Here is a 26939-nt window from a genome sequence, read left to right as displayed (position 1 = left end):
CTATTCGCTTTATATAAAGTACTTACATTTATATAGCACCTTTCACGACCACAGGACATCCCAAAGTGCTTCGCAACCAATGAAGTACTTTTGAAGTGTAGTCACTGTTGTAATGTAAGAATATTATATCTTCCTCTTCTAGATTTAACTTGTGGCCTACGGCATTTGTGGCATCTCCTCAAATCTTTACATTTTTGTTAGGTAAGAGTATTAAGGGTTACGGAACCAAGGCAGGTGGACGGAGTTAAGATACAGATCAGCAATGATCTAATTGAATGGCGGAACAGGCTCGAGGGGCTGAATGGCCTCCCCCTGTTCCTTGAATCTTTCCATTTCTATCACCCATTTCGGACTCTCTTCCCTTTTCAGTTTCCCCCTCAGGTTTTCTACTGTACCTTCCAATCCAAGCGAATGCCACGATTTTGTGTCTGTCGTGACAGCCCACCTGCTCATCACAATTCCTGTAAATCACCTGGCTTTAGTCTCCTGTGGAAAAAGATACCTTTTCCCTCACCTTTTTATTAATTCACCTGTTACATAGAATGTACAGCCCAGAAGCAGACCATTCAGCACAACAGGTCTATGCCGGTGTTCATGCTCCACACGAGCCTCCTCCCTCCCTACTTCATCTCACCCTATCAGCATATCCTCCTCTCCCTTTCTGCCTCGTGTTTATCCAGCTTCCCTTTAAATGCATCTGTACTCCTTGTGGTAGCGAGTTCCACATTCTCACCACTCTCTGGGTAAAGAAGTTGCTCCTGAATTCCCTATTAGATTTATTAATGACTATCTTATATTTATGGCCCTTAGTTTTGGATTCCCCGACAAGTGGAGACATTTTCTGTATGTCGACCCTATCAATCCCCTTCATAATTCTAAACACCCCTATCAGGTCACCGAGAGTAAAGAGCCCCAGCCTGTTCAGTCTTTCCTGATAGTTGTAACCTCTCAGTTCTGGTATTGTCCTTGTGAATCTTTTTTGCACTTTCTCCAGTGCTCCTATATCCTTTTTGTAATATGACCAGAACTGTTGGTTCTATCACTTTCCTGAACTCTGACCGACTTTCCAGAACTTTTTAACTTTTTGTCAAGCAAAATTAGATCCAAGAACTATTAAATTTCCCTCAGCTGAAATCACCTACAGGATTAGCTTTACTTCTCTTCTACTACAATATTACAAAGTGCTTTGTTACACTGAATAACCTTCAGTCTGTCTATCCATATTCCCTGATCATCCAGACTAACTCCTAGGACTTGCTTACAAATTCTAGCTCCTGTATTGTATTTGTCTCCTCACTGCTAGACTCTTTTGTCCACCATTTTATATCTGCCACTTCTAGACCACCTCACAGCATTCAGTAAACCAGTCCTGTCTTGTTTGCCACAATAAATCTGCTAACTGGAATGGCCTTCGAGAATCTTTTGCTGCTTTCTTTAGTCCAGTTGCTGCTTTCACTCTTCCGACACTGCTAATATTCTAGCTGATGTGTGAGGTGTCCTACATTGCTCGTCCCCTTCCTGTTGGATCTGATATCACTCCTTGCTGTTTGTCGTAATTATCGGCCTTCTGTTTCGCAAAGGCTCTGCTTTTTTTGCACCTGACGACCTGATTGGCTTGAAGTACACTGAGCCAAATTTATTTCTGCACCTAACCCCCTCTAAATGTACTTATTAAAGCTCGTAAATGTAACTTTTTTGAAAAGAAGTTTCGGTTGCTGTCTTTCTGGGCCTCCCAGCAGCTGCTCCTTCTGGTCCTTTGCCAGACTTGTCATTCTGAAGCTAACGTTCCTCAATCTTCCTTTTCATCTTACAGTTGCTAGCTTTCCTAAAGAGAAACTTGACCTTTTTTTGGCTCAATTTTTCTTCAATTCTACTGTTGCTGAACTTGCCAAAGAGCCTCCCTGTGTCACTTCATTTTTTTTTTTGACTAACGTCAAGTAGTGGTGAATGGTTGTTTCTCTGACTGGAGGGAGGTGTACAGTGGTGTTCCCCAAGGGTCAGTGCTGGGACCACAGCTCTTTGATATATATTAATGACTTGGACTTGGGTGTACAGGGCACAATTTACAAATTTGCAGATGACACAAAACTTGGAAGGGTAGTGAACAGTGAGGAGGATAGTGATTGACTTGAAAAGGACATAAACAGGCTGGTGGAATGGGCGGATACGTGGTAGATGAAATTCAACGCAGAAAAATGTGAAGTGATTCATTACGGCAGGAAGAACGAGGGGAGGCAATATAAACTAGAGGGCACAATTCTAAAAGGGGTGCAGGAACAGAGATCTGGGGGAATATGTCCACAAATCATGGAAGGTGGCAGGGGAGGTTGAGAAAGCAGTTAAGAAAGCATATGGGATCCTGGGCTTTATAAATAGAGGCATAGAGTACAAAAGCAAGGAAGCCATAATGAACCTTTATAAAACACAGGTTTGGCCACGACTGGAGTATTGTGTCCAATTCTGGGCACCACACTTTAGAAAAGATGTGAAGGCCTTAGAGAGGGTGCAGAAGAGATGTACTAGACTGATTCCAGGGATGAGAGACTTTAGTTACATGCATAGACTGGAGAAGCTGGGGTTGTTCTCCTTAGAACAGAGTAGTTAGAGAGAAACTGTTCCCATTGGCGGAAGGGTCAAGAACCAGAGGACGTAGATTTAAGGTGATTGGCAAAAGAACCAAAGGCGACATGAGGAAAAACTTTTTTACATAGCGAGTGGTTAGGATCTGGAATGCACTGCCTGAGGGGGTGGTGGAGGTAGATTCAATCTTGGCTTTCAAAAGGGAATTGGATAAGTACTTGAAGGGAAAAAAATGTGCAGGGCTACGGGGATAGGGCGGGGGAGTGGGACTGGCTGGATTGCTCTTGCAGAGAACCGGCACAGACTCGACAGGCTGAATGGCCTCCTTCTGTGCTGTAACCATTCTATGATATTCCTGCCCTGTAGGTTGGATATTCCACTGCCTGTATCCCAGTAAAAGCTTTAGTTAATTTGCTGTCCTTTCTGTCAGCCTGAAGATATATGCCTCCAAGCTTATCTCTGAACTATATAATTCTTTCAATCTTATGCTCAATCCACCTTCCCTACTTGGGAATTTACTTATCTTTACCCTATCCATAAAGAAAGAAAGAAAGACTTGCATTTATATAGCACCTTCAATGATCTCAGGACATCCCAAAGTGCTTTACAGCCAGTGAAGTACTTTATTGAAGTGTAGTCGCTGTTGTAATGTGAAACGCGGCACCCAATTTGCGCACAGCAAGCTCCCACAATATTGGCCAGGACACTGGAGAGAACTCCCCTGCTCTTCTTTGAAATAGTGCCATGGGATCTTTTACTTCCACCTAAGAGGGCAGACGGGGCCTCGGTTTAAAATCTCATCCATAAGATGGCACCTCCGCCAGTGCAGCATTCCCTCAGCACTGCACTGGGAGTGTCAGCTTAGATTTTGTGCTCAAGTCTCTGGAGTGGGGCTTGAACCTTTTGACCTTCTGACTCAGACAAGAGTGCTACCCACTAAGCCACGGCTGACCATAAGGTGATTCGGGTATGAAAGGGTTGTCATATGAGGAAAGATTGAACAGGTTCGGTCTATACTCGTTGGAATTTAGAAGAATGAGAGGAGATCGTATTGAAATGTATAAGATTCTGAGGGGACTCGATAGGGTAGTTGCTGAGAGGATGTTACCCCTCATGGGGGAATCTAAAACTAGAGGGCATAGTCTCAGAATAAGGGGTCGCCCGTTTAAGGAGGAATTTCTTCTCCCAGAGGGTCGGAAATGTTTGGAATTCTTTACCCCAAAAAGCTGTGGAGGCTGAGTCATTGAACACATTCAAGGCTGAGGTGGACAAATTTTTGATCAGCAAGGGAGTCAAAGGATATGGGGAAAAGGCGGGAAAGTGGAGTTGAGGTAAAAATTAGATCAGCCATGATCTCATTAAATGGCGGAACAGGCTCGAAGGGCCGAATGGCCTACTCCTGCTCCTATCTCTTATAGGGTCTTATGGTCTATCCTCCTTACTATTCAAACTAACACCCAATTGCCTTTGCATTGAGACTTTTTAGATTTATGGAAGCCATTGTTGACTTAAATTATCCATCATGAAAGTTCTGACCTATTCCAACAACAACTTTCATTTATATAGCGCCTTTAACATAGTAAAATATCCCAGGGTGCTTCAGGAGCTTTATCAGAGATAATTTGACACCGATCCACATGAGGAGAGATTAGGACAGGTGACCAAATGTTTGGTCAAAGAGGTAGTTTTTAAGGAGTGTCTTAGAGGAGGAGAGCGGGGTGGAGAGGTTTAGGGAGGGAATTCCAGAGCTTGGGGCCTAGGCAGCGGAAGGCAATCAGTGGTTTTTGATTTGGCTCTTCCACAGGTGATGACCTTCCTAGGTTATGCACCTCTGGAACTCTGCGCACTAATCTTGCCTGTTATTTTCTTGCAGATCTCTAAAGCTTTTGTAAACAAATTCCCAAAATTTGATTGCCCATCAAAACTATGTTCATGGCCGTCTAGTTTCCTTTCAAATCACTTACCCTGGTTTCTGAATATTAAAAAAAGACTTCTTTGAATTTTAGTAGCCCTTTTTTGAGTCCTTGGCTTGATCCAAAATAATGTGTGAGCAGTTAATTTGTCACAACTGGTATAGAAGTGAATTGATTTATCTGTGTTGCAAAACAGGAGTAACTTGGATAGCCTTGATTCTTGAATGACTCCTTCCTAGGAACAGGAGTAGGCCATTCAGCCCCTCGAGCCTGTTTCGCCATTCAATTAGATCATGGCCAATATGTATCTTAACTCCATCTACCCGCCTTGCTTCTGTAACCCTTAATACCCTTGCCTAACAAAAATCGATCAATCTCAGTTTTTATTAATTCCTTTAATCATTTTAAACACCTCAATTAGATCACCCCTTAATCTTCTATACTCAAGGGAATACAAGCCTAGTCTATGCAACCTGTCCTCATAATTTAACCCTTTTAGCCCCGGTATCATTTTGGTGAATCTGCGCTGTGCCCCCTCCAAGGCCAATATATCCTTCCTGAGGTGCGGTGCCCAGATCTATTTTAGAACATATGCCATTCCTCCTCTTCTGTACTTTCTTCGAGTGCTGTCTATTTGTCCTTAGTTTCTTATTTTCCTTTTTTTTTACACAGCTTGCATTTTGTCTGTTTGTTTCTAATAAGTCCACTAATGATGCATCTTAAAATAAAATGATCTGGTTGATTAGGGAACCGATCTAAGCAATAGGAGGAGGATTGGTTGGCATCAGCAGAAAAGAAGGCTGTAGGTTAAAATGAAAACTGAGCAGGGAGAAGCAAAATTTGGAAAATTACTTATCAGCAGTAAAGAAAATGCAAATGAGTTTATGATCCTATTAGATGCACAACTAAAGAACAAATGGGTTAATTGGAGGACATAGTGGAGAGCCCACTGGTAAGAAGATCAGGGTAGAACTTTTGAATTCTCTTCTTTCTCCATTATTCACACAAAAAATATGTGGCAATATGCCAGACCTCGTAACCTAATTCTCCGAGGCAACGACATACAGTAGCATCTATTGAAAGTCAAGGTAACTGAGAAAGTAGTTATTTGGAGACAAGGGGGGAGAAATGGATAGTGCCTATTATTGGGCGGGGGTATCACGATCTGCTATTACCCCGCCCCCAACAGCACGTGCCGCAGGCAGGACGAGACTTTTGTGAGGTCTGCGGACTTACTTTCCAGCAGCGTTCCGAATCAGCGTTGAACGAGGATTCAATGCAATTCACACTTTCCACCAGCAGAGGGAGCTCCAATCTCTTAAAGGCAGGCTGTCTCTTAAAAATCTCTTAAAGGTAGCTGGTACCTGTTATTCCCTGAAAATAACAGTCTGCTGTCTGCACGGAGTCTGACCGGAGATCAGACCTTGCATATGCAAAATACGGATTCAGCTCCTGTCCCTATGTTTACAACCTGCTGAGTTATGTTAAAACACTGAATAAAGGTTGCGCACTACTAAATCCCACATCCTCCAATCTGCACAACAGACCTCACCAATCTGCCGATCTGAGTTTGTACCAGGCGTGCGAGAGTGCGTGCACCAAGGTTCTCTGCTGATGTATTCAGGCCTTGGTGCAAGAGATGGACAGAAGGAGGGACATCCTATATCTGCGGTTGGGGGAGGGGTGGTGGGCGGGCAAGAGACCCTCCAAACATATACCCAAAGGGCAGTGGGAGGCAGCAGGGGACGAAGTCAATGCCAGGTGCACAGCATCATGAACATGGATGCAGTGCAGTAAGAAGTTCGACCGAGTGTGGGACCAAGGAGCCCTAGTAAAATTTAAGTCAATGGGAATCGGGGAAAACTCTCCAGTGGCTGGAGTCATACCAAGCACAAAGGAAGATGGTAGTGGTTGTTGGAGGCCAATCATCTCAGTCCCAGGGCATTGCTCGAGGAGTTCCTCAGGGCAGTGTCCTCGGCCCAACCATCTTCAGCTGCTTCATCAATGACCTTCCCTCCATCATAAGGTCAGAAATGGGGATGTTCGCTGATGATTGCACAGTGTTCAGTTCCATTCGCAACCTCTCAAATAATGAAGCAGTCCGAGCCCGCATGCAGCAAGACCTGGACAACATCCAGGCTTGGGCTCATAAGTGGCAAGTAACATTCGCGCGAGACAAGTGCCAGGCAATGACCATCTCCAACAAGAGAGAATCTAACCACCTCCCCTTGACATTCAACGGCATTACCATCGCCAAATCCCCCACCATCAACATCCTGGGGGTCACCATTGACCAGAAACTTAACTGGATCAGCCATATAAATACCATGGTTACAAGAGCAGGTCAGAGGCTGGGTATTCTGCGGCGAGTAACTAACCTCCTGACTCCCCAAAGCCTTTCCACCATCTACAAGGCACAAATCAGGAGTGTGATGGAATATTCTCCACTTGCCTGGATGAGTGCAGCTCCAAGAACACTCAAGAAGCTCGACACCATCCAAGATAAAGCAGCCCACTTGATTGGCACCCCATCCACCACCCTAAACATTCACTCCCTTCACCACCGGCGCACAGTGGCTGCAGTGTGTACCATCCACAGGATGCACTGCAGCAACTCGCCAAGGCTTCTTCGACAGCACCTCCCAAACCTGCAACCTCTACCACTTAGAAGGACAAGAGCAGCAGGTACATGGGAACAACACCACCTGCATGTTCCCCTCCAAGTCACACACCATCCTGACTTGGAAATATATCGCCGTTCCTTCATCATCGCTGGGTTAAAATCCTGGAACTCCCTTCCTAACAGCACTGTGGGAGAACCTTCACACGGACTGCAGCGGTTCAAGGAGGCGGCTCACCACCACCTTCTCCAGAGCAATTAGGGATGGGCAATAAATGCCGGCCTCGCTAGCGACGCCCACATCCCATGAATGAATTTTTTTTTAAAAGTTCAATTCTTTGACATGAGTGGTCAAGGTGAGTGAGGTCAACTGTCAAGTGGCATCTCCTACCAACTACACCACTAGCTGCATCCACTGCTCCATGCACTACATCCCCCCATCATCAACATACCAATAAACTCTTCCCATCGGTACTCAACTCTTCCAGTCAGATGCTTCCTCTCACCCTTACAAATTACCACTTTTGCAAGCCACCCACCCACAACTCACAGGCCACATATGCTGGCAGCTATTTAACCATGACAGGCACATTACCCAGACACACGACCCGCTTTCTCGCAGGAGAAGGTGGCGCATATCAGGAGGCAGCAAGTGGCAGTGGCATTTAGCCCTTTGAACCTCTTCCGCCATTCAATGAGATCATGGTGGACCTGTGACCTATCTCCATATGCCCGCCTTAGCCCCATAACCCTTAATACCCTTGGTTCAATCTCAGATTTAGAATTCACAATTGCGCTAGCATCAACTGCCATTTGCAGAAGAGCATTCCAAACTTCTCCCACCTTTTGCGTGTAGAAGTATTTCCTAACTTCACTTCTGCACGTCCTGGCTTTAAATGTTAGTCTATATCCCCTACTCCTAGTATTCAAGTATAGGAGACCTCCAAAAACAGTTACAAATGTCTCAGCAGCCAGAAGCAATAATCCAGCCACTAACCTGTAAATCCTGCATGGTCCCTTTAAATAGCATTTGTGGGGGACCTCCAGGGACTCTAAGGCACATGTGTTGAGTTGAACATTGTGCGAAAATGGTGTCTATCACTTTAAATCAGCGTTGCACACTGATTGTATCCATTTTCTCCTTACTTTACATGCTTCCGGTGTTGGGTATTTTCATATGCGCTAGCTCCTATACCAAGATGGCATCAGGCGCACGTCACACTGGAAACGTGCGTGCGCAGCCAAGATGCTATCTTGGATGTTGGGAGAGGCCAAGTAGTGCCGAAACAACGGTCGCTACACAGCTCAATTTGGTGCCCAAGTGGTTTGAAATAAATGAAACACTGGGAACCTATGGCGTGTATGCCATCCTGTTAAAGGAAGTACAGGATGAAATGAGAACATTGGAAATTGGAGAGGGAAAGATACAGAGATCCCAGAGGACCAGAAACTAGCAACTGTTTGTCAACACAGGACTAGGCAACAATACAGGAAAGTAACTCATGGTAATCATTTTGTTGCAGGTTATAAAGTTAATACAAATATTCAAAATTGACCAGCAGAAAAAGACCAGCTAGTCCATCAAGCCTGTCCTACACTCATGACGGCGAGAGCATCCTGACTAAACACTCCCTCCCTTCCTCCCACCTCCTTCCCCACAGCCATGTGAACTGGGAGAGGCAAAAGAAAGAGAAAAAACCCAGGGCCAATAAGGGAAAAATACTTTTGGAAAATTTCTCTCTGACCCTCTTTCAGGTGATTGAAACCAGTGCAGCCGATCATATGGACCAAGTGTTATCTATAAAGACACTTACCTCCTGTATTATATGATCTGTGCCCCAGTCATGAACCGGTCCAGCTCCCTCTTGAAGGCAGAGAGTCAGCACCCACCACACATCCGGCAACGTATTCCAGAGACTCGCTACTCTCTGGGGAAAGAAGAACCGCCCAACATCCAGTTTATTCCCACTCTTCCATAGTTTAAACTCATGTCCCCATATCCTCCCCAACCTGTTATACTGGAATAATCTATTAATAGGCACCCTATTCAGCCCTTTAATTATTTTATAGACCTCTATCAGGTCACCTCTAAGTCTACGCTGCTCTAAAGTAAATAGACCAAGGTCCTTGAGTCTATCTGAGTAGCTGAGGTTCTTTAAGTGAGGAATCATTCTTGTACCTATCCTCTGGACCTTTTCCAAGGCCACTGTATCACCCGCCATGTGGGGGGGACCAAAACTGGGCACAGTACTCTAGAAGTGGTCTGACCAGTGATGTGAGATGCATTGTAAGAGAACTTAAGTTTGATAAACTCACATGGCTTGGTAAAGGGAAATGCATTTTCCACACTATTATGAAAGAAGTGTGAGATAATGCATTTGGGGAGGGCAAACAAGACAAGGGAATATACAATAAATGGGAAGACACTGAGAGGTATAGAGGAACATGGGGACCTTGGAGTGCATGTCCACAGGTCCCTGAAGGTAGCAGGTCAGGTAGATAAGGTGGTTAAAAAAGCATACGGGATATTTTCCTTTATTAGCCGAGGCATAGAATATAAAAGCAGGGAGGTTATGCTAGAACTGTATAAAACATTGGTTAGGGCCACAGCTTGAGTACTGTGTACAGTTCTGGTCACCACATTACAGGAAAGATGTGATTGCACTCGTGAGGGTACAGAGGAGATTTACGAGGATATTGCCAGGGCTGGAGAATTTTAGCTATGAGAAAAGATTGGATAGGCTGGGGTTGTTTTCTTTGGAACAAGGGAGGCTGAGAGGTGATTTAATTGAGGTGTATAAAATTATGAGGGGCCTAGATAGGGTGGATAGGGAGGACCTATTTCCCTTAGCAGAAGGGTCAGTGACCAGGGGGCATAGATTTAAAGTAATTGGTAGAAGGATTAGAGGGGAGCTGAGGAGTAAGTATTTCACCCAGAGGGTGGTGGGGATCTGGAACTCACTGCCTGAAAGGGTGGTAGAGGCAGAAACCCTCAACTCATTTAAAAAGTGCTTAGATATGCGCTTGAAGTGCCGTAACCTACAGGACTACGGACCAAGTGCTGGAAAGTGGGATTAAGCTGGATAGCTCCTTCTCAGCCGGCACGGACACGATGGGCCAAATGGCATCCTTCTGTGCCGTAACTTTCTATGATTCTAAGAGTAATCCTCAATGGATGTTGTTTAGACACCTTGAGTTTGAGGTCGAGTACCAATGGCTTGTAGTGGATCATTACAAATCGAGTGACATGACAGTGGTGGGATATTGGTCCGATTCCTGCAATCACTGGATTCTTATAATCTCTGGAATACAGTTATGGTTTGGTGCTGTGTGGGCCCAGGGGTTAGAGAGGAAGGAATAGCGGAAAAAGAAGCCTCTAACCAGCTGGCACAGAACTCGTACAATCTGGTCCGCTCTCCCTGCAACAGACCTCCAACCTGCGGTTGATGTATCGCTTAGGGAAAATGGGAAGAAATAATAGAAGGGTTTGCAAAAAGAAATTCAGCCAATTTTGAAGGAAATTCAGCCAACTTGCTGAGCAAATTTGGGTTTAAAAAACCTATTTTAGCCAATAGTAGGCAAAGGATAGTTATCAAGCAATGGTTTCACAGATTGTTGAGTAGTGACTTGTAATGTTATCTATGATTGGCTTCAGTGACCTGGATGAATTAAGTGTCCCCTGTGGCTAAGTGGGTAGCACTCTCCCCTCTGAGGTCAGAAGGTTGTGGGTTCAAGTCCCACTGCAGAGACATGAGCACAAAATCTGGGCTGACACTCCCAGTGCAGTACTGAGGGAGTGCTGCACTGTTGGAGGTGCTGCCTTTTCGGATAAGGCATTCAACTGAGACCCTGTCTGCCCTCTCGGGCGGATGTAAAAGATTCCAAGGCCACTATTCAAAGAAGATCAGGGGAGTTTTCCCCAATGTCCTGGTTAATATTGGTCCCTAAATATCTAAAATAGATTATCTGGTAATTATCACATTGCTGTTTGTGGGATCTTGCTGTGCACAAATTGACTGCCGCATTTCCTACATTTCAACAGTGACTACACTTCAAAAGTATTTCAATGGCTGTAAAACGCTTTGGGACGTCCTGAGGCCATGAATAAGCGCTATATAAATGCAAGTTCTTTCTTTTAATAATAGAGTTGTGTGGGATGGCAGATTGTGTTGAGGCAAAGCTTACCCAAAGGAATTTACACTAATGTAGATTTAAATGTAATGTAATGTAAATTGGTGACCAAAAAAACCCATAGCTACATAACTGGGTGTAACCTTGAATGAGTTAATAGCAGCTCAAGGATTTTTTTTTGAGTGCTGAACCTATTTGCCCCAGTGTAACCAGCTAATGAATATAACACATTGGTGTTGTATTTAGGTGCATGGACTATCATTCTAGAGATGCAATAATTACACTTAAAAAGGCATTTGTTAAACCATACGTACAACATTGAATCCCGTTGTGATCCTAGTGCCTCAACATAGACTCTAAAATGATTAGATATGAAAACAGGCAGTGACATTAGGGAGGATTCCGAAACTTGGGTTAGTATCTTATGAGAATGGACTGAGGGAACTGTGATTAAATATTTGGAGATGTGAGAGTTTTAACAGCACCGTTTGTAGCATTATTACTAATGCTGTAATTCTGTCACAAACTAAAAGTGCCTATTTTTGAAAGTTGTAAATCAATTTACAAGTTTATTTTTGGATGTAATTGCCTGCTGAGCATATTGCAGCTCCAAGCAGGACTGCGGAACAGAAATAGAAAGTCCACGTTAATTAGAAGTCAGAAATAACTGCCAACAACACTTGCTCGAGATACGAATCCTAAAGGAATGAGCAGGATATGTGAAATGGATTTTTCTTATTTTTCAACTAATTGTGTTCCTATGATGTTACTGTTTTTAAAAGAAAAAGTAAATCCGATTCCCTTCCCTGAATAAATGAGACTCCTTGGAGCTTCACTTTTTTTTTCAACTCTCCGTTCCAGTTTTGCGTAACTTGGTTAACCTCCTCCGAGATCTCAGCGCTCCTCCAATTCTGGCCTCTTGCGGATTCCTGATTTTAATTGCTCCACCATTGATGGGCCGTGCCTTCAGCTGCCTAGGCCTTAAGCTCTGGAATTCCCTCTCCGCCTCTCCACTTCTCTCTCCTCCTTTTAAGACGCTCCTTAAGACCTACCTTTTTGACCGAGCTTTTGGTCACCTGTCCTAATATCTCCTTATGTGGCTTGGTGTCAAATTTTTGTCTAATAATCGCTCCCGTGAAGCACCGTGGGACGTTTTACTATGTTAAAGGCGCTATATAAATTGTTGTTGCTGATAACATGGAAATTCAAACACTAGCTCTTCAAATGAGCAGTCTGATGTAGTACTTTTAAAAACAGTGTGTGAAAGATGAAGTCTCCTAAAAACAAAATAGTAGTCACTGTGTGAATTGATACTTTGATAGGTTTAAGCAGGGTGACCAAAACTAAATGTGTAATTAAAGAAACTAGGCATGTATTCGTCACTGGTTAATTGGAACTGATACACATCAACAGGGCTCCACTTGTTTGGGTTTTGTGATATATGTATAAGTCGCTGAGCTGCAAAAAGAAAGAACTTCCATTCATACAGTACCTTTCACGATCTCAGGACGTCCCAAAGCGCTTTGCAGTCAGTGAAGTACTTTTGAAATGCAGTCACTGTTGTAATGTAGGAAACGTGGCAGCCAATTTGCACACAGCAAGATCCCACAAACAGCAATGTGATAATGACCAGATAATCTGTTTTTTAAGTGATGTTGGTCAAGAGATAAATATTGGCCTGGACACCGGGGAGAACTCCCCTGCTCTTCTTTGAAATAGTGCCCTGGGATCTTTAACGTCCACCTAAGAGGGCAGACGGAACCTCGGTTTAACTTCTCATTCGAAAGACGGCACCTCCGACAGTGCAGCACTCTCTCAGTACTGGCACTGGGAGTATCAAAGTCTAGATCTTGTGCTCTAGTCTCTGGAGTGGGACTTAAACCCACAACCATTTGACTCAGAGGCGAGAGTGCTACCAACTGAGCTGATTCAAAATGCAAGAAAATAAGTCAGTCAGTACAGTTTTTTTAATTGATCTGCTGCTTCTGCGAATATAAATCTGTAACTATTGAATATTCATGCATATTATTATTGAAGCAGGTGGCCGTTCAGGCAACAAGCTCCGTTTCATTGTTTAAGGAGAGGAATGTCGTAGGGTACAAGTGCAGCTTCTGTTTCGAAGTCCATCCGACGCCCAGAGCTATATCGAACCATCTTCGCAAACATGTTGCATTTGGCGAGAGCTTGGATACGGTTCGCACTGGTGAAGAGGTGAGCTTTAATGTGGTACACTTGTTACCAACTTTTTGAACGGATCCATGTGTGTGTTTTACAAAGGCCCTACCACTCACTTTTTAGTGTGGAGTGACGTTGCAACAAATATACAAATGTAGTGTATTTTATAGACTTTTATGACTTTTTTTCTTTGTTTCGATCCCTTGCCTAAATTTATGTTTCTGTGACTGGGGAGAACACTAAGCGATGAAAGTTATCAACACTGGTCTGTTCAGCTGTCTTCTGGTAGGACTGACCATCTGTGCTGTAATGTAGGGTCCCATCTAGCCCCCTTGGCTATGACCTGCTGAAACGCTCTTCAAACAAAGGCCAGTGTGCCTGACTGATGGTCCTGGGAAATTAACCCATAAATCAGTTGATGGGTGGGCAGATGGTGTACTGCCTGCCCCACTCTTTGAGAGGCAGGGTGGTACTAGATTGACTTTTTGAAACTATAAGCCTAGTTCCAACTAAGTGATACTGTTGCCTGTGAATTCTCTTCCTTATTTGGGGAAAGAAGGCATGTATATTGCAAGGGTCTGAGTTTCTATACAACTTTCTCAAGTCTCATTCCCAACTTAGTGTGCACTTCTCTATTTCTTCATAATTTTGAGAGGAACTTCTATGAATTTAACCACTGTATAAGATGTCAGATGTGTGAGCATCACTTGTAACTTTACCTGGGCTTGATTTAATTTGGGCAATTAGAGGTGAAGGGAACTTAATCTGAATGTCTGTCCAAACATTGTTCGTTAATAAAACGCAGGCTAAGTTGTGTCAACTAGTAGCAGTTTTAGACTGTCACTGACTCACCAAGACAGGGGAGGAATTGAAATTGGTTTTGTTTAAGCTGCTGATTTAATAATACCATGGTAATGCATGTACTAAATTGTCCATTGTATATGTTACGAAGTTCAGCGCAACCTCTTTCTACAAAGTTGTGATAAGACACTATCTAGTACTTAATCAGACCAGCATCAAGTGGCCACGGAATGAATTGAATCCACATAAACCATAAATTATACAATCCGAAGGATTTTTTTTTTGCTTTGCACTGGTTCTATTTAGATGAACGTGCCAGAGGAGGGTTGACTTGTTTATTGCTTAACTGTACTGTCTAGCTCTTAAATTGCACCATTTTTGCAGTGTATTAACGAGCGTAAGGTTAATCGTTCAAATACATGATTAATCTCCGGAGGATTAGGTGATCCTGCATAAAACCCAGTGTTGTAATGGGCTACAGGAATAAGTGACCCTTTACATCAGGAGGTGGAATACATATGGAATGCATTTGATATGAGCAGCTGTGAAAGGTCTCTATGTTATACGCTGTATTCTTTAAAGTACCCAACAGTCAGGAAAATGGTGAATAAGAGGTTATTGATTTATTATGGAATTCTGTAACACCTCTGAATAAAGAGCTGCTGAAAACATGTATTTAAATTCTGCGTGTACCCTGGAATGACTTGCTGGTGCAGTTTGAAACTACTAGTCAGATTGTATAATTAGCACTAATATTTCTGACTTGAGGTATGCACTGGATGCTGCAATGTATTTTGAGATTTGAGCCATCATTTTGCAACCTGCAAATAATCAGTGTCCCTCAAATAGATTTAGTAAATCATTTGTATTGGGTGACATCAGCTGCACCCTTCTAACTGGTCGTCAGGTACTCAGTTGCAAGTAAAAACAGAAAATGCTAGAAACACTCAGCAGGTCAGACAGCATCTGTGGAGAGAGAAACTGAGTTAACGTTTCAGGTCGATGACCTTTCATCAGAACTTGGTTGTAAGTGTTCATGTCCATTATAAGTTCACCTGGCTTATGATACTCTAGTTTAAAATGTATTCTTCATTCATAGAATCATACAGCACAGGAGGAGGCTATTCGGCCCATCGTGCCTGTACCGGCTCTTTGAAAGAGCTATCCTATTAGTCCCATTCCCCTGCACTTTCCTCATAGCCCTGCAAATTTTTCCTTTAAGTATTTATCCAATTCCCTTTTGAAAGTTATTATTGGATCTGCTTCCACCGCCCTTTCAGGCAGTGCATTCCAGATCATAACAACTCACTGCGTAAAAAAAATTTCTCCCTGGCTTTTTTGCCAATCATCTTAAATCTGTGTCCTCTGGTTACCGACCCTCCTGCCAGTGAAAACAGTTTCTTCCTATTTACAATATCGAAACCCTTCATAATTTTGAAACCCTCTTAAATCTCCCCTTGTCCTCCTTAGAGCAGAGAAGGTTAATCCCAGCTTCTCTAGTCTCTCCACATAACTGAATCCCCTCATCCTTTGTACCACTCATATAATAAAATGTATGCTTGCATTCATGCAAAATCTTAATGGATTATATATTTTTGTCTATATGCCTTCCCCCAATAGAACAAAAACAGCGAAACCACTTCCACATGTTCAGCTGAAAGATCTGCGGAGCCTTTATCAGAGGGATTGCACGAGCATCCGAGTTTAGAGGTGGAGGAGGATTCGACTAGTGTGGATGCTACCATAGGGGGCTACCCATGCAGTCAGTGCGATCGGATTCTAATGTCCTTACAAGGCTTACGTTCCCATGAAAGGAGTCACACCGCTTCTGCACTGTTTAGCCGTGAAGGCAAACATCACTGCCAGTACTGTTTGTTCGTTACTGCTTTCCGGCAGAAGTAAGTAAACTGTAGGACTCTTATTTTTACTAAGACTGTGTATAGTAAGGCTGGGGAACCTCCCTTCCCTTCCCCAACCATGGTGTTAATGATCCCACTGAGGGTCACCATAACTGGAACTGACTGGAACGGGGACAGAACTCAGTCGGACGATCTCTGGTAGAGCAAGTCAGAAATACTTGCTACACAGTTGGAATGAAGTAGCTGCGATGTATTTACTTTTAGCTCTTGCACTATGAATTGATTAGTTGAGTGAGAATTGTTAACTTCATCTTGTAACTCATGGCATTGAGCCAGCCCAATCATGTTATGCAACTAATTTTTTGTCCATAATATAGTTTTTAAACGTTCCACTTGACCAGTCATGCAGTGCAGACTATGTTCTTTACTCACATGCTCCACCTGTACTCTAAGACAACAACTTGCATTTATGTAGCACCTTCAACGTAGTAAAACTTCCCAAGGAGCTTAACAGGAGCGATTATGAAACAAAATTTGACACTGAGCCACGTAAGGAGATATTAGGACGGGTGACCAAAAGCTTGGTCAAAGAGGTAGGTTTTAAGGAGCGTCTTATAGGAGGAGAGAGAGGTGGAGTGGTTTAGGGAGGGAATTCCAGAGCTTAGGGCCTAGGCAGCTGAAGGCATGGCCGCCAATGCCAAGACCAGTGCCAGTTTCAGAGAATCACATGAAACAACCCTTAAAGTATTTTTTTTTTGGGTCCGGGTCAATGCAAGTATGGCTTCAACACCTGGGCAGTGTACAGGACTCAACAGTTCTTGTTCCCTGTTGTCTCATTCAATTATCCCTGCTAAGGAATCTTGCACCGTGTTTTTTTTTTGCATTAATAGCTGAAAATGGATGAGGCTGGGCTTACAGTCTTTGCAATCGTAATGAGGGCCCTATATCTTGGCCTTATCTTAAGACATAATGTGCAACCAGCCAGTCTGCCTTTGCCAGCACAGTTAAATGGTCCATTATATCAAGGGAATATCTACCTCAGACTCATTGTTGGTGCTGAAGCAGTTTGATGCTTCTCTCAGCTCCCCTTCTAACAGGAGTGGAGAATACATTGGCAAGACTCTGTGATGTGGAATCTCCTTTCCTCATCAGTGGCCCATGCGCTCCCAAAGTCACACATCACTTATTCCATAGTAGACCCGACCTTTACTCAGTAGCTTGCCATGACCGTGTGGATGAGATCATGGACTGAAGACGAGTGGGCTGATTGATTTAGTGCCCTTCCATTCCATGGTAGCTAGAGTTGGAGCAGAGTTGCAACTTCATTCCACCTTGATGCTTTACAGTTCTTTCCAGATTGAGCAAAAGAAAAATCATAGCTTCATCTGATAAACAGTTAAATGACCACGATGTACAAGATGAGCTAACTGGAACCAAAACAAGAGAGACCAAGACGGAGCCTGATTATTGTGGGTGATATTTTGCTTAAATTTCTGAACCCTAGCCATCGACTCCACACCCCTCCGAGATCTCTGTGTTCCTCCAATTCTGGTCTCTTGTGCATCCCCAATTTTAATCGCTCAACCTGTGGTGGCCTTGCCTTCAGCTGCCTAGGCCCTAAACTCTGGAATTCCCTCCCTAAACCTCTCCGCCTCTCTACCTTGCTCTTCTCCTTTAAGCTGCTCCATAAAACCTGTCTCTTTGACCAAGCCTTTGGTCACCTGTCCTAATATCTCCTTATGAGGCTCGGTATAAAATTTTGTTTGCTAACACTGCTGTGAAGCGCCTTGGGATATTTTACTATGTTAAAGGCGCTATATAAATGAAAGTTGTTGTGGTTTGATTAATCCCAGCATGCTATCAAGAAATAACTGCCCTCTGTTTTAGAACAGTTCTCTATAATTCTATTTTATAACCTTAATTAGTAGAAATTTAGGTAATCATTTATTTTTTACATGCAAGAGTGACAGAGGTAGTCTGTAGTTGCTAGCTTAATTTATTTTAATTAAAATATTTAATTGTTTATCCACTTTTTTTGTTTACCTCTTCGATTTATTCTTTTCCTTCCTTATAGTTCCAGCTGTCGGCACTTGTTTTGCCTTGAGGCTCACGTTCCATCCTTTGTACTTACTTCTGGACAGAAGCTTTTATGATTTAAAGGCCCTGTTTAATAGGCATATTCATTATTCTAGCTAGTTATGAGTGGGGGAGTTTTAGGGACGAGGGTTAATGATATTGCACTGCTGCACCTGTCGACTAATTAATGATATTTTGGCAGTGAATTTCCTTCTGGATTTTTATCGTTAGCGATGTGACAAGACGGTTATTTGTGTCACTGGACACTACAGTTATACATAAAATTAAAATAACTACCGATTTCTTCTCATCATTTCCGGTCATCTTTTTGTTGGGTTTTATTACTTTATCCAAGCAAGGTGAAGTTGGTTTGTGTCCCACCCCAGAGACTTGAACCCATAATCCAGGCTGACATTCCCAGTACAGTACTGAGGGAGTGCTGCACTGTCGGAGGTGCCGTCTTTCAGATTAGATGTTAAACCAAGTCTGCCCTCTCGGGTGGATGTAAAAGATCCCACACCCACTGATTTTGAAGAAGAATGGGAGAGTTCTTCCCAGTGTCCTGGCCAATAATGATCCCTCATCCAACATCACTAAAACATTATCTGGTCATTAACACATTGCTGTGTGTGAGAACTTGCTTAAAATATATACTCGAAAAGGAAAAAATTGCGGGGCTATGGGGAAAGAGCAGGGGAGTGGGACTAATTGGATAGCTCTTTCAAAGAGCCGGCACAGACACGATGGACCAAATGGCGGCCTCCTGTGCTGTATGATTCTGTGTGTTTATTTTTTTTTACAAAAGGAAGTTCACTACAATTGGGTTCTTGAACTTTTGCACAAATCCAGATTTTTGCCACTTCCACTTGTGGTTGGCTGCTTGGAGATCTGAGAGAGGAAAAGAACTCAGACAAATTTTGAAAAAAGAGCTGCAAAAATAAAAACCTTTGCAACCATCTGATGTTAGATGCGTGCGATCGGTCTGATCATCAAAGTTCCTTTCTCATTCCACCACTCTCCCAGTCTGGAGGGAACTGAACAGCCTAGCTGAGAACTCGTTTAAACTTCTCCACTTTCCTCTCTGCCCCCATAAGCCAAGCGAGTTTGTTAAAATGATTGGATGTTAATCCTCATCCTCATGATTTACGCTGAGGCTTGCCTCCTTGCTCCCTTTTAGTATTTTAAAACTAAATTAGTACTCTACATAGCGGGTGATTGCTTATGTAAGCCAGAATTCTCAATTTGTAGCCTTTTGGCATTTATTGTTTCTTTAAGATTGTATTAAGTTTTTTTTATATCCCAGCTTGGAACGACACATGCAGAATCAACATGGACACCAAAAACCATTCAGATGCAAACTTTGCTCATTTAGGACTGCCTTTATAAGTGGGCTCAAGAGCCACATTCAGAGAGCTCACGCTGGTAGGATTGCTTTTTTATATATGTGTGTGTGTATGTATATATATACATATATGTATATGTTGCTGGGATGTGTTCAGTGTGAAATTAGTAACTGATTCAAATAAGCAGATAATTTGCAATCATTTAAAAATGATTAGCTAAAACTGAGAATACCGCAAGGGTAGGTGTGTGTGTGCGCCATGTCGTGTGCGCAGTGTGTGTGCATGTGTGTGCCGTGACTGTGTATGTAATTGTGTTTTTTACTGTGTGTTTATATAGACATTTTTTTCATTTGAAGTTTCATCCTTAAATAGTGGCAGTAGAATTTCCATCTGTGTCCTATTTTAGTGTAATTACTTGAACGCCATAGTTTACTGCAGATTCATTCTATGGCAGCTTAGTCTTTTAAGCTTATAATAATAATAATAATAGAAGGCAAATTTTTGTTTCTAGCCTTGAATTATGCGCACAGTGCAAATTTTAAGGCAATAAAACCCAGCAGTGATGCTGCCAGCCAGTGTTCCAAAAGGATTCAGTGAGGCCTATCCATAACGGTGTGATGGCCAGACAATAATACATTTTCAGGCATCAGGAGCATGATTTTATCAAGGGGAATGCGCCGCGGAAATCCTGACTGGAAACCTGGAAGTACGGGTTTCCCGGACGTCCTTACGATTTTGACATAAGGACGTCTTTTTTTGTCAATTTCCCACCCGATAGGCCGGTCTGATTGACAGGCTGGTCTCAGTCGGACGGGAGAGCAGCCAGCGAGAGGACGTGAAAAGGTAAGTGTTAGATGGGGGTGGTGGGGTGGGTGGGGGCGGGGGAGGGTCAGTCATCGGGTCGGAGATCGTGTGGGGGGGAGGTGGGAGTCGCTGCAGGTAGGCTTGTTCGGCCCAGGGGAATCACTTCTGCTCCTTCAGGCCCACAAGCTGTGCTATAAAGGCACTTACCTGCTGTGTTGGACCTTCTCGCCTCCTCTCACGTAGTGTGAAGCAGAAGGCCCGGGAATCCCGGCCCCCAGGCGTTAAAAACAAAAAAAAAATCTAAAAATGGAGGCCCAGAGCCTCCTTTAAAACTTTTCACTGACCGATTTGCCTCCTGAGAGCGGATTGGTCGCTGGCCCTCATCCCGCCTGCATTAAAACTGGAAGTGGGCGGGTTTTAGATTTTTAAAATTTTTACTGCCTCCCCGCCCCCAACCCACCCGTTTTTCCCATTTAAAATCATGCCCCAAGAACTTGTGTCCTGTTGCTCTGTCATGGGAACTCCCAATTTCCATATACCTGGGGACTGCATTTTCAAATGAACACATAATACACATTTATATATGCTTGAAACAACACTTGTACAACTTCAGTCATTACACTTTTTTGGAATTTTAACAAAAATTAATTTTATGTTGAAAGTCACTTTTTCTTGTTCCACAACTAAAAACTGGTAGTTTGGTGATGATTTTCTATTTCATAGAATGATACGTCACAGAAAGAGGCCATTCAGCCCATTGCGCCTGAGCTGGCTCTTTGAAAGATTCTATCCCATTAGTCCCACTCCCCCTGCTCTTTCCCCATGGCCCTGCAAATTTCTCCTTTTTCAACTATTTATCCAATTCCCTTTTGAAAATTACTATTGAAACTGCTTCCATCGCCCTTTCAGGCAGCACATTCCGGATCATAACAACTCGCTGTGTTTTAGAAAAAAATTCTCCTCATCTCCCCTCTGGTTGTTTTGCCAATTATCTTAAATTTTCTATTTGTTCAGAATATTTTCTTAATGTCAGCTTCTGACTGCTGGGATCCCCTTCAGATTGACCACAATGAATCCGCTAGTGACTAATCCGCTAGTGACTAATCCGCTAGTGACTAATCCGCTAGTGACTAATCCGCTAGTGACTAATCCGCTAGTGACTAATCCGCTAGTGACTAATCCGCTAGTGACTAGCCTGCTTGGACTAACACCAAAGTTGTTAAGTTTAGTGATGTGGTAACAGTGAGGACTATTTTTTCTGTCACATAGTCCTCACCATTTACACCGTCCCTGCTTATCCCGGACAACCACCTATATCAGGCGAAAGGTGCCACCCATTGGCCATTGACATAAGCCCATTGGCGGCCGCGCCTTCAGCTGCCTAGGCCCTAAGCTCTGGAATTCTCCCCCTAAACCTCTCTGCCTCTCTCTCCTCCTATAAGACACTCCTTAAAACCTACCTCTTTGACCAAGCTATTGGTCATCTGTCCTGATATCTCCCTTTGTGAGTCGGTGTCAAATTTTGCCTGATTTATGCTCCTGAGAAGTGTCTGGGGATGTTGTAATATGTTAAAGGCGTTATATAAAGGCAAGTTGTTGTCAATTACAAATGCATAACAATCTTCGGGCAGTTCAAGCAGCTGTTAAAAGTGCAATTACCTGTCATTAAGTCCGAACCACCCTCCACCCCTACCCCCCTCTCCGTGTGCTCTACAACTCCTGCCTCTGCTCCGAGCCCTTCTCGCTGAGCTAGACACATTTTAAAATTAACACACAATACTCTGAAGAAAATTCAGATGTAGCTGACTTATGGTGCCATGCGCTGTTTCAAATTGTGACGCAGAGTAATTACTCATTACACTGTAACCAGGGATTAAGTACGGGTCGCTTATTCTGGTTCACCCTTACAAAGCACACTGAGGAACCCGTAGCTTTACTGTGTCTGAGCAGTGTGTCCAGTAAAGTCTCACAACAAGGTTGTTGGTTAATAATCACGTACTCCTACGGCCATCAGAACGTAGCTGAGGAAGAGATAATTAGAAAACCTAGGAGCAACTGAATCTACATACAGCAAATTAAATTATACTGCTTCACTTAAGTCCCGCTATAGTAACCTGGGACTGCTCTGGCTGAGTTATACTGGCCATCACCAATAGCGGGCAAATCACGTTCGCACAAACCCACCCGCTATAAACAGCGGGGACTGTATATCTCAAATTAGGAGGTGTGATTATGTTGGGAGTGGGGAGGCGGGAGAAGGAAAATAATATTTCCATAACTGGGCAATTGGATCAGTAGCTATAAAACAAGGTTTTAAAAAGCTGGAGATTTATGCTGACTGGCTCGTTTAAAGTAAAATTAGGCACTAATATTTCATGGATGAGCAGAAATTTCCTCCGACTAAATATTGGGAAGACTGAAGCCATTGTCTTTGGTCCCCACCGCAAACTCCGTTCCCTAGCCACCGACTCCATCCCTCTCCCTGGCCACTGTCTGAGGCTGAACCAGACCATTCGCAACCTTGGCATCCTGTTTGACCCCGAGATGAGCTTCCGACCCCATAGCCTCTCCGTCACCAAGACTGCCTACTTCCACCTCCATAACATCGCCCGTCTCCACCCCTACCTCAGCTCATCTGCTGCTGAAACCCTCATTCATGCCTTTGTTACCTCCAGTCTCAACTAGTCTAATGCTCTCCTGCCTGGCCTCCTAACTTCCAACCTCCATAAATCTGAGCTCACCCAAAACTCTGCTGCCCATTTCCAAACTCGCACCAAGTCCCGTTCACCCATCACCCCTGTGCTCGCTGACCTACATTGGCTCCCAGTCTGGGAGCGCTTCGATTTTAAAATTCTTATCCTTGTTTTCAGTTCTCTCCATGGCCTCACCCCTCCCTATCTCTGTAATCTCCTCCAGCCCTACAACCCTCCGAGATCTCTGTGCTCCTCCAATTCTTGCTTCTTGCTCATCCCTGATTTTAATCGTTCCACCATTGGTGACCGTGCCTTCAGCTTCCTAGGCCCTAAGCTCTGAAAATCCCTCCCTAAACCTCTCCGCCTCTCTGTCCTTTAAGACGTGCCTTAAAACCTACCTCTTTGACCAAGCTTTTGGTCACCTGTCCTAATGTCTCCTTATGTGGCTCGGTGTCAAATTTTGTTTGATAACGCTCCTGAAGCGCCTTGGGACGTTTTACTACATTAAAGGTGCTATTCCTGAGGCGTCAGTGCTGGGACCACTACTTTTCTTGATATATATTAATGACTTGTACTTGGGTGTACAGGGTACAATTTCAAAATTTGCAGATGACACAAAACTTGGAAGTGTATTGAACAGTGAGGAGGATTGTGGTAGACTTCAAGATTATACAGACAGGCTGGTGGCATGGGCGGACATATGGCAGATGAAATTTAATGCAGAAAAATGCGAAGTGATACATTTCGGTAGGAAGAACGAGGAGAGGCAATATAAACTAGAGGGCACAACTCTAAAAGGGGTACATGGAACAGAGAGATCTGGGGGTATATGTGCACAAATCGTTGAAGGTGGCACGGCAGGTTGAGAAAGCGGTTAAAAAAGCACACTGGATCCTGGGCTTTATAAATAAAGGCATAGAGTACAAAAGTATGGAAGTCATGATGAACCTTTATAAAACATTGGTTCGACCGCAACTGGAGTATTGTGTCCAGTTCTGGGCACCGCACTTTAAAAAGATGTGAAGGCCTTAGAGAGGGTGCAGATGAGATTTACTAAAATGATTCCAGGGATGAGGGACTTTAATTACGTGGATAGACTGGAGAAGCTGGGGTTGTTCACCTTGGAACAGAGACGCTTGCGAGGAGATTTGATAGAGGTATTCAAAACCATGAAGGGTCAGAGTAGATAGAGAGAAACTGTTCCCATTGGCGGAAGGGACAAGAACCAGAGGATGTAGATTTAAGGTGATTGGAAAAAGAACTAAAGGTGACATGAGGAAAAACTTATTTACACAGCGAGTGGTTAGGATCTGGAATGCAGTGCCTGAGGGGGTGGTGGAGGCAGATTCAATCATGGCCTTCAAAAGAGAACTGAATAAGTACTTGAAGGAAAAAAAAATTGCAGGGCTATGGGGATAGGGCAGGGGAGTGGGACTGGCTGGATTGCTCTTGCATGGAGCCAGTGCAGACTCGATGGGCAGAATGGCCTCCTTCCGTGCTGTAACCTTTCTATGATTCTATATAAATGCAAGTTATTGATGTTGTTGAATTGTGGAACTGGGTGATTTATTTTGAGATTGGACGCCATTTAGCAAAAGAAACCAGAGTCTCTAATTTGTTATGGTGGAGGATCATTGTCTCAGTCTTGTAAAAATGTTAGCATGTTTACAGGTTTGAATCATATGTAGTAATTTCATGCAACATTTCCCATTTGCTTAGAGATTACATCACATTTTAAATGCTGAAGCTTTTTTTTTCCAACATTCTCCTTAAACATTTTTTTGAGACAATAAACATTTCAGATATGCATCACACAAACATGCGACAAATGAACTCACTCAGTCTCCAGCTGTAATGGAGCAACATTGCCATGGAATATATTTGATTTAAAAAAAAATTATATGCCGCTCCCCTACCTGTGCTCTGCATAGTTGTATGCCCTGAACCTTAAATATTCCTTGGTATTTATTCTACACTTGCTTGACATACACTTGCATGAATCAATTAACCATTGGTTTTAAATTTCTGTGTCAGGAAGGGACAGAGCGTACAAACATAAGAGTGCACTAGCAAATGGGGCCGGGGTAGGAAAAAATGGTAAAAAGACAAAATCAAAGGTTCTTTACCTGAATTTTGAGCAGCATTCGTAATAAGATAGATGAATTGACGGCACAAATAGAAACAAATGGGTATGATCTCGTGGCCATTACCGAGACGTGGTTGCAAGGTGACCAAGGTTGGGAGCTAATTATTCAGGGTTATTTAACATTTCGGAAGGATAAGAAAAAAGATGAAGGTGATGGGGTAGCTCTGTTAATCAAGGATGAAATTGGTATAATGGTGAGAAATGATCTTGGCTCAGAAGATCAAGATGTCGAATCAATTTGGGTGGAGGTAAGAAATAGCAAGGGAAAGAAATCACTGGTGGGAGTAGTATATAGGCCCCCTAACAATAGCTACATTGTAGGGCAAAATATAAATCAGGAAATAAGGGGGGCTTGTAAAAAAATGTAATGCAATAATCATGGGCGATTTTAACTTTCACATAGATTGGACAAATCAAATTGGCAAAAGTAGCTCTGAGGAGGAGTTCATAGAGTGTATTTGGGACTTTTTCTTAGACCAATACGTCAGGGAACCAACCAGGAAACAGGCCATTTTGGATCTGTAATGGGTAACAAAACAGGATTAATTAATGATCTGAAAGTAAAGGATCCCTTGGGAAGCAGTGATCATAACATGATAGAATTTCACGTCCAGTTTGAGAGTGAGGATCTTGGGTCTGAAACTATCGTATTAAACTTAAATGGGGTATGGTAGCATAGTGGTTATGTTACTGTAATCCAGAGGCCTGGACTAATAATCTGGAGTCATGAGTTCAAATCCTGCCACGGCAGCTGGGGAATTTAAATTTAATTAAATAAAATCTGGAATTAAAAAAAACAAGTTATGAGTAATGGTGGCCATGAAACTACCGGATTGTCGTAAAAACCCATCTGGTTCACTAATGCCCTTCAGGAAAGGAAACCTGCCGTCCTTACCCGGTCTGCTCTATATGTGACTCCAGACCCACAGCAATGTGGTTGATTCTTAATTGCCCCCTGAAATGGCCTAGCAAGCCACTCAGTTGTACAATCTCGCTAAAGAAAGTCATAAGAATAAAACCGGACGGACCACCCGGCATCGGACCTCTAGGCACCAGACACGACAAAGGCAAACCAAGCCCAGTCGACCCTGCAAAGTCCTCCTCACGAACATCTGGGGACTTGTGCCAAAATTGGGAGAGCTGTCCCACAGACGAGTCAAGCAACAGCCTGACATAGCCATACTCACAGAATCATACCTTTCAGCCAATGTCCCAGACTCTTCCATCACCATCCCTGGGTATGTCCTGTCCCACCGGCAACCAGAGGTGGCGGTACAGTGATATACAGTCAGGAGGGAATGGCCCTGGGAGTCCTCAACATTGACTGCGGACCCCATGAAATCTCATGACATCAGGTCAAACAGGAAACATCCTGCTGATTACCACCTACCGCCCTCCCTCAGCTGATGAACCAGTCTTCCTCCATGGTGAGCACCACTTGGAGGAAGCACTGAGGGTAGCAAGAGTACTGAATGTACTCTGGGTGGGGGACTTCAATGTCCATCACCAAGATTAGCACGGTAACACCACTATGACTGAGCTGGCCAAGTCCTGAAGGACATAGCTGCCAGACTGGGCCTGCGGCAGGTGGTGAGCAAACCAACACGAGGGAAAAACCTACCTTGACCTCGTCCTCACCAATCTACCTGTCGCAGATGCATCTGTCCATGACAGTATTGGTAGGAGTGACCTCCGCACAGTCTTCGTGGAGATCAAGTCCCGTCTTCGCACTGAGGACACCATCCAATGTGTTGTGTGGCACTGTCACGGTGCTAAATGGGATAGATTCAGAACAGAT

The 26939-nt window shown here is 43.5% G+C and overlaps 1 protein-coding gene across 7 annotated transcripts in view; it reads left to right on the top strand.

The window, feature by feature from the left end:
- The window catches only part of znf462 (zinc finger protein 462), a 114973-nt gene that overhangs the window by 59852 nt on the left and 28182 nt on the right, over window positions 1-26939 (top strand). For 6 of the 7 annotated variants that reach the window (XM_067983492.1, XM_067983491.1, XM_067983490.1 and 3 more), the window contains 3 exons: window positions 13282-13455; window positions 15841-16118; window positions 19459-19577. In XM_067983492.1, coding sequence (XP_067839593.1) covers window positions 13282-13455; window positions 15841-16118; window positions 19459-19577 — 571 coding nt within the window. The remainder of the gene's footprint in view (window positions 1-13281; window positions 13456-15840; window positions 16119-19458; window positions 19578-26939) is intronic. The other variant, XM_067983489.1, reaches the window with a different exon arrangement.

Source organism: Heptranchias perlo, chromosome 4 (assembly GCF_035084215.1).
Source record: "Heptranchias perlo isolate sHepPer1 chromosome 4, sHepPer1.hap1, whole genome shotgun sequence".
Taxonomy (NCBI): Eukaryota; Metazoa; Chordata; class Chondrichthyes; order Hexanchiformes; family Hexanchidae; genus Heptranchias; species Heptranchias perlo.
The sequence above is the reverse complement of the archived record's forward strand: the minus strand, read 5'-3'. Positions and strand labels throughout refer to the sequence as shown.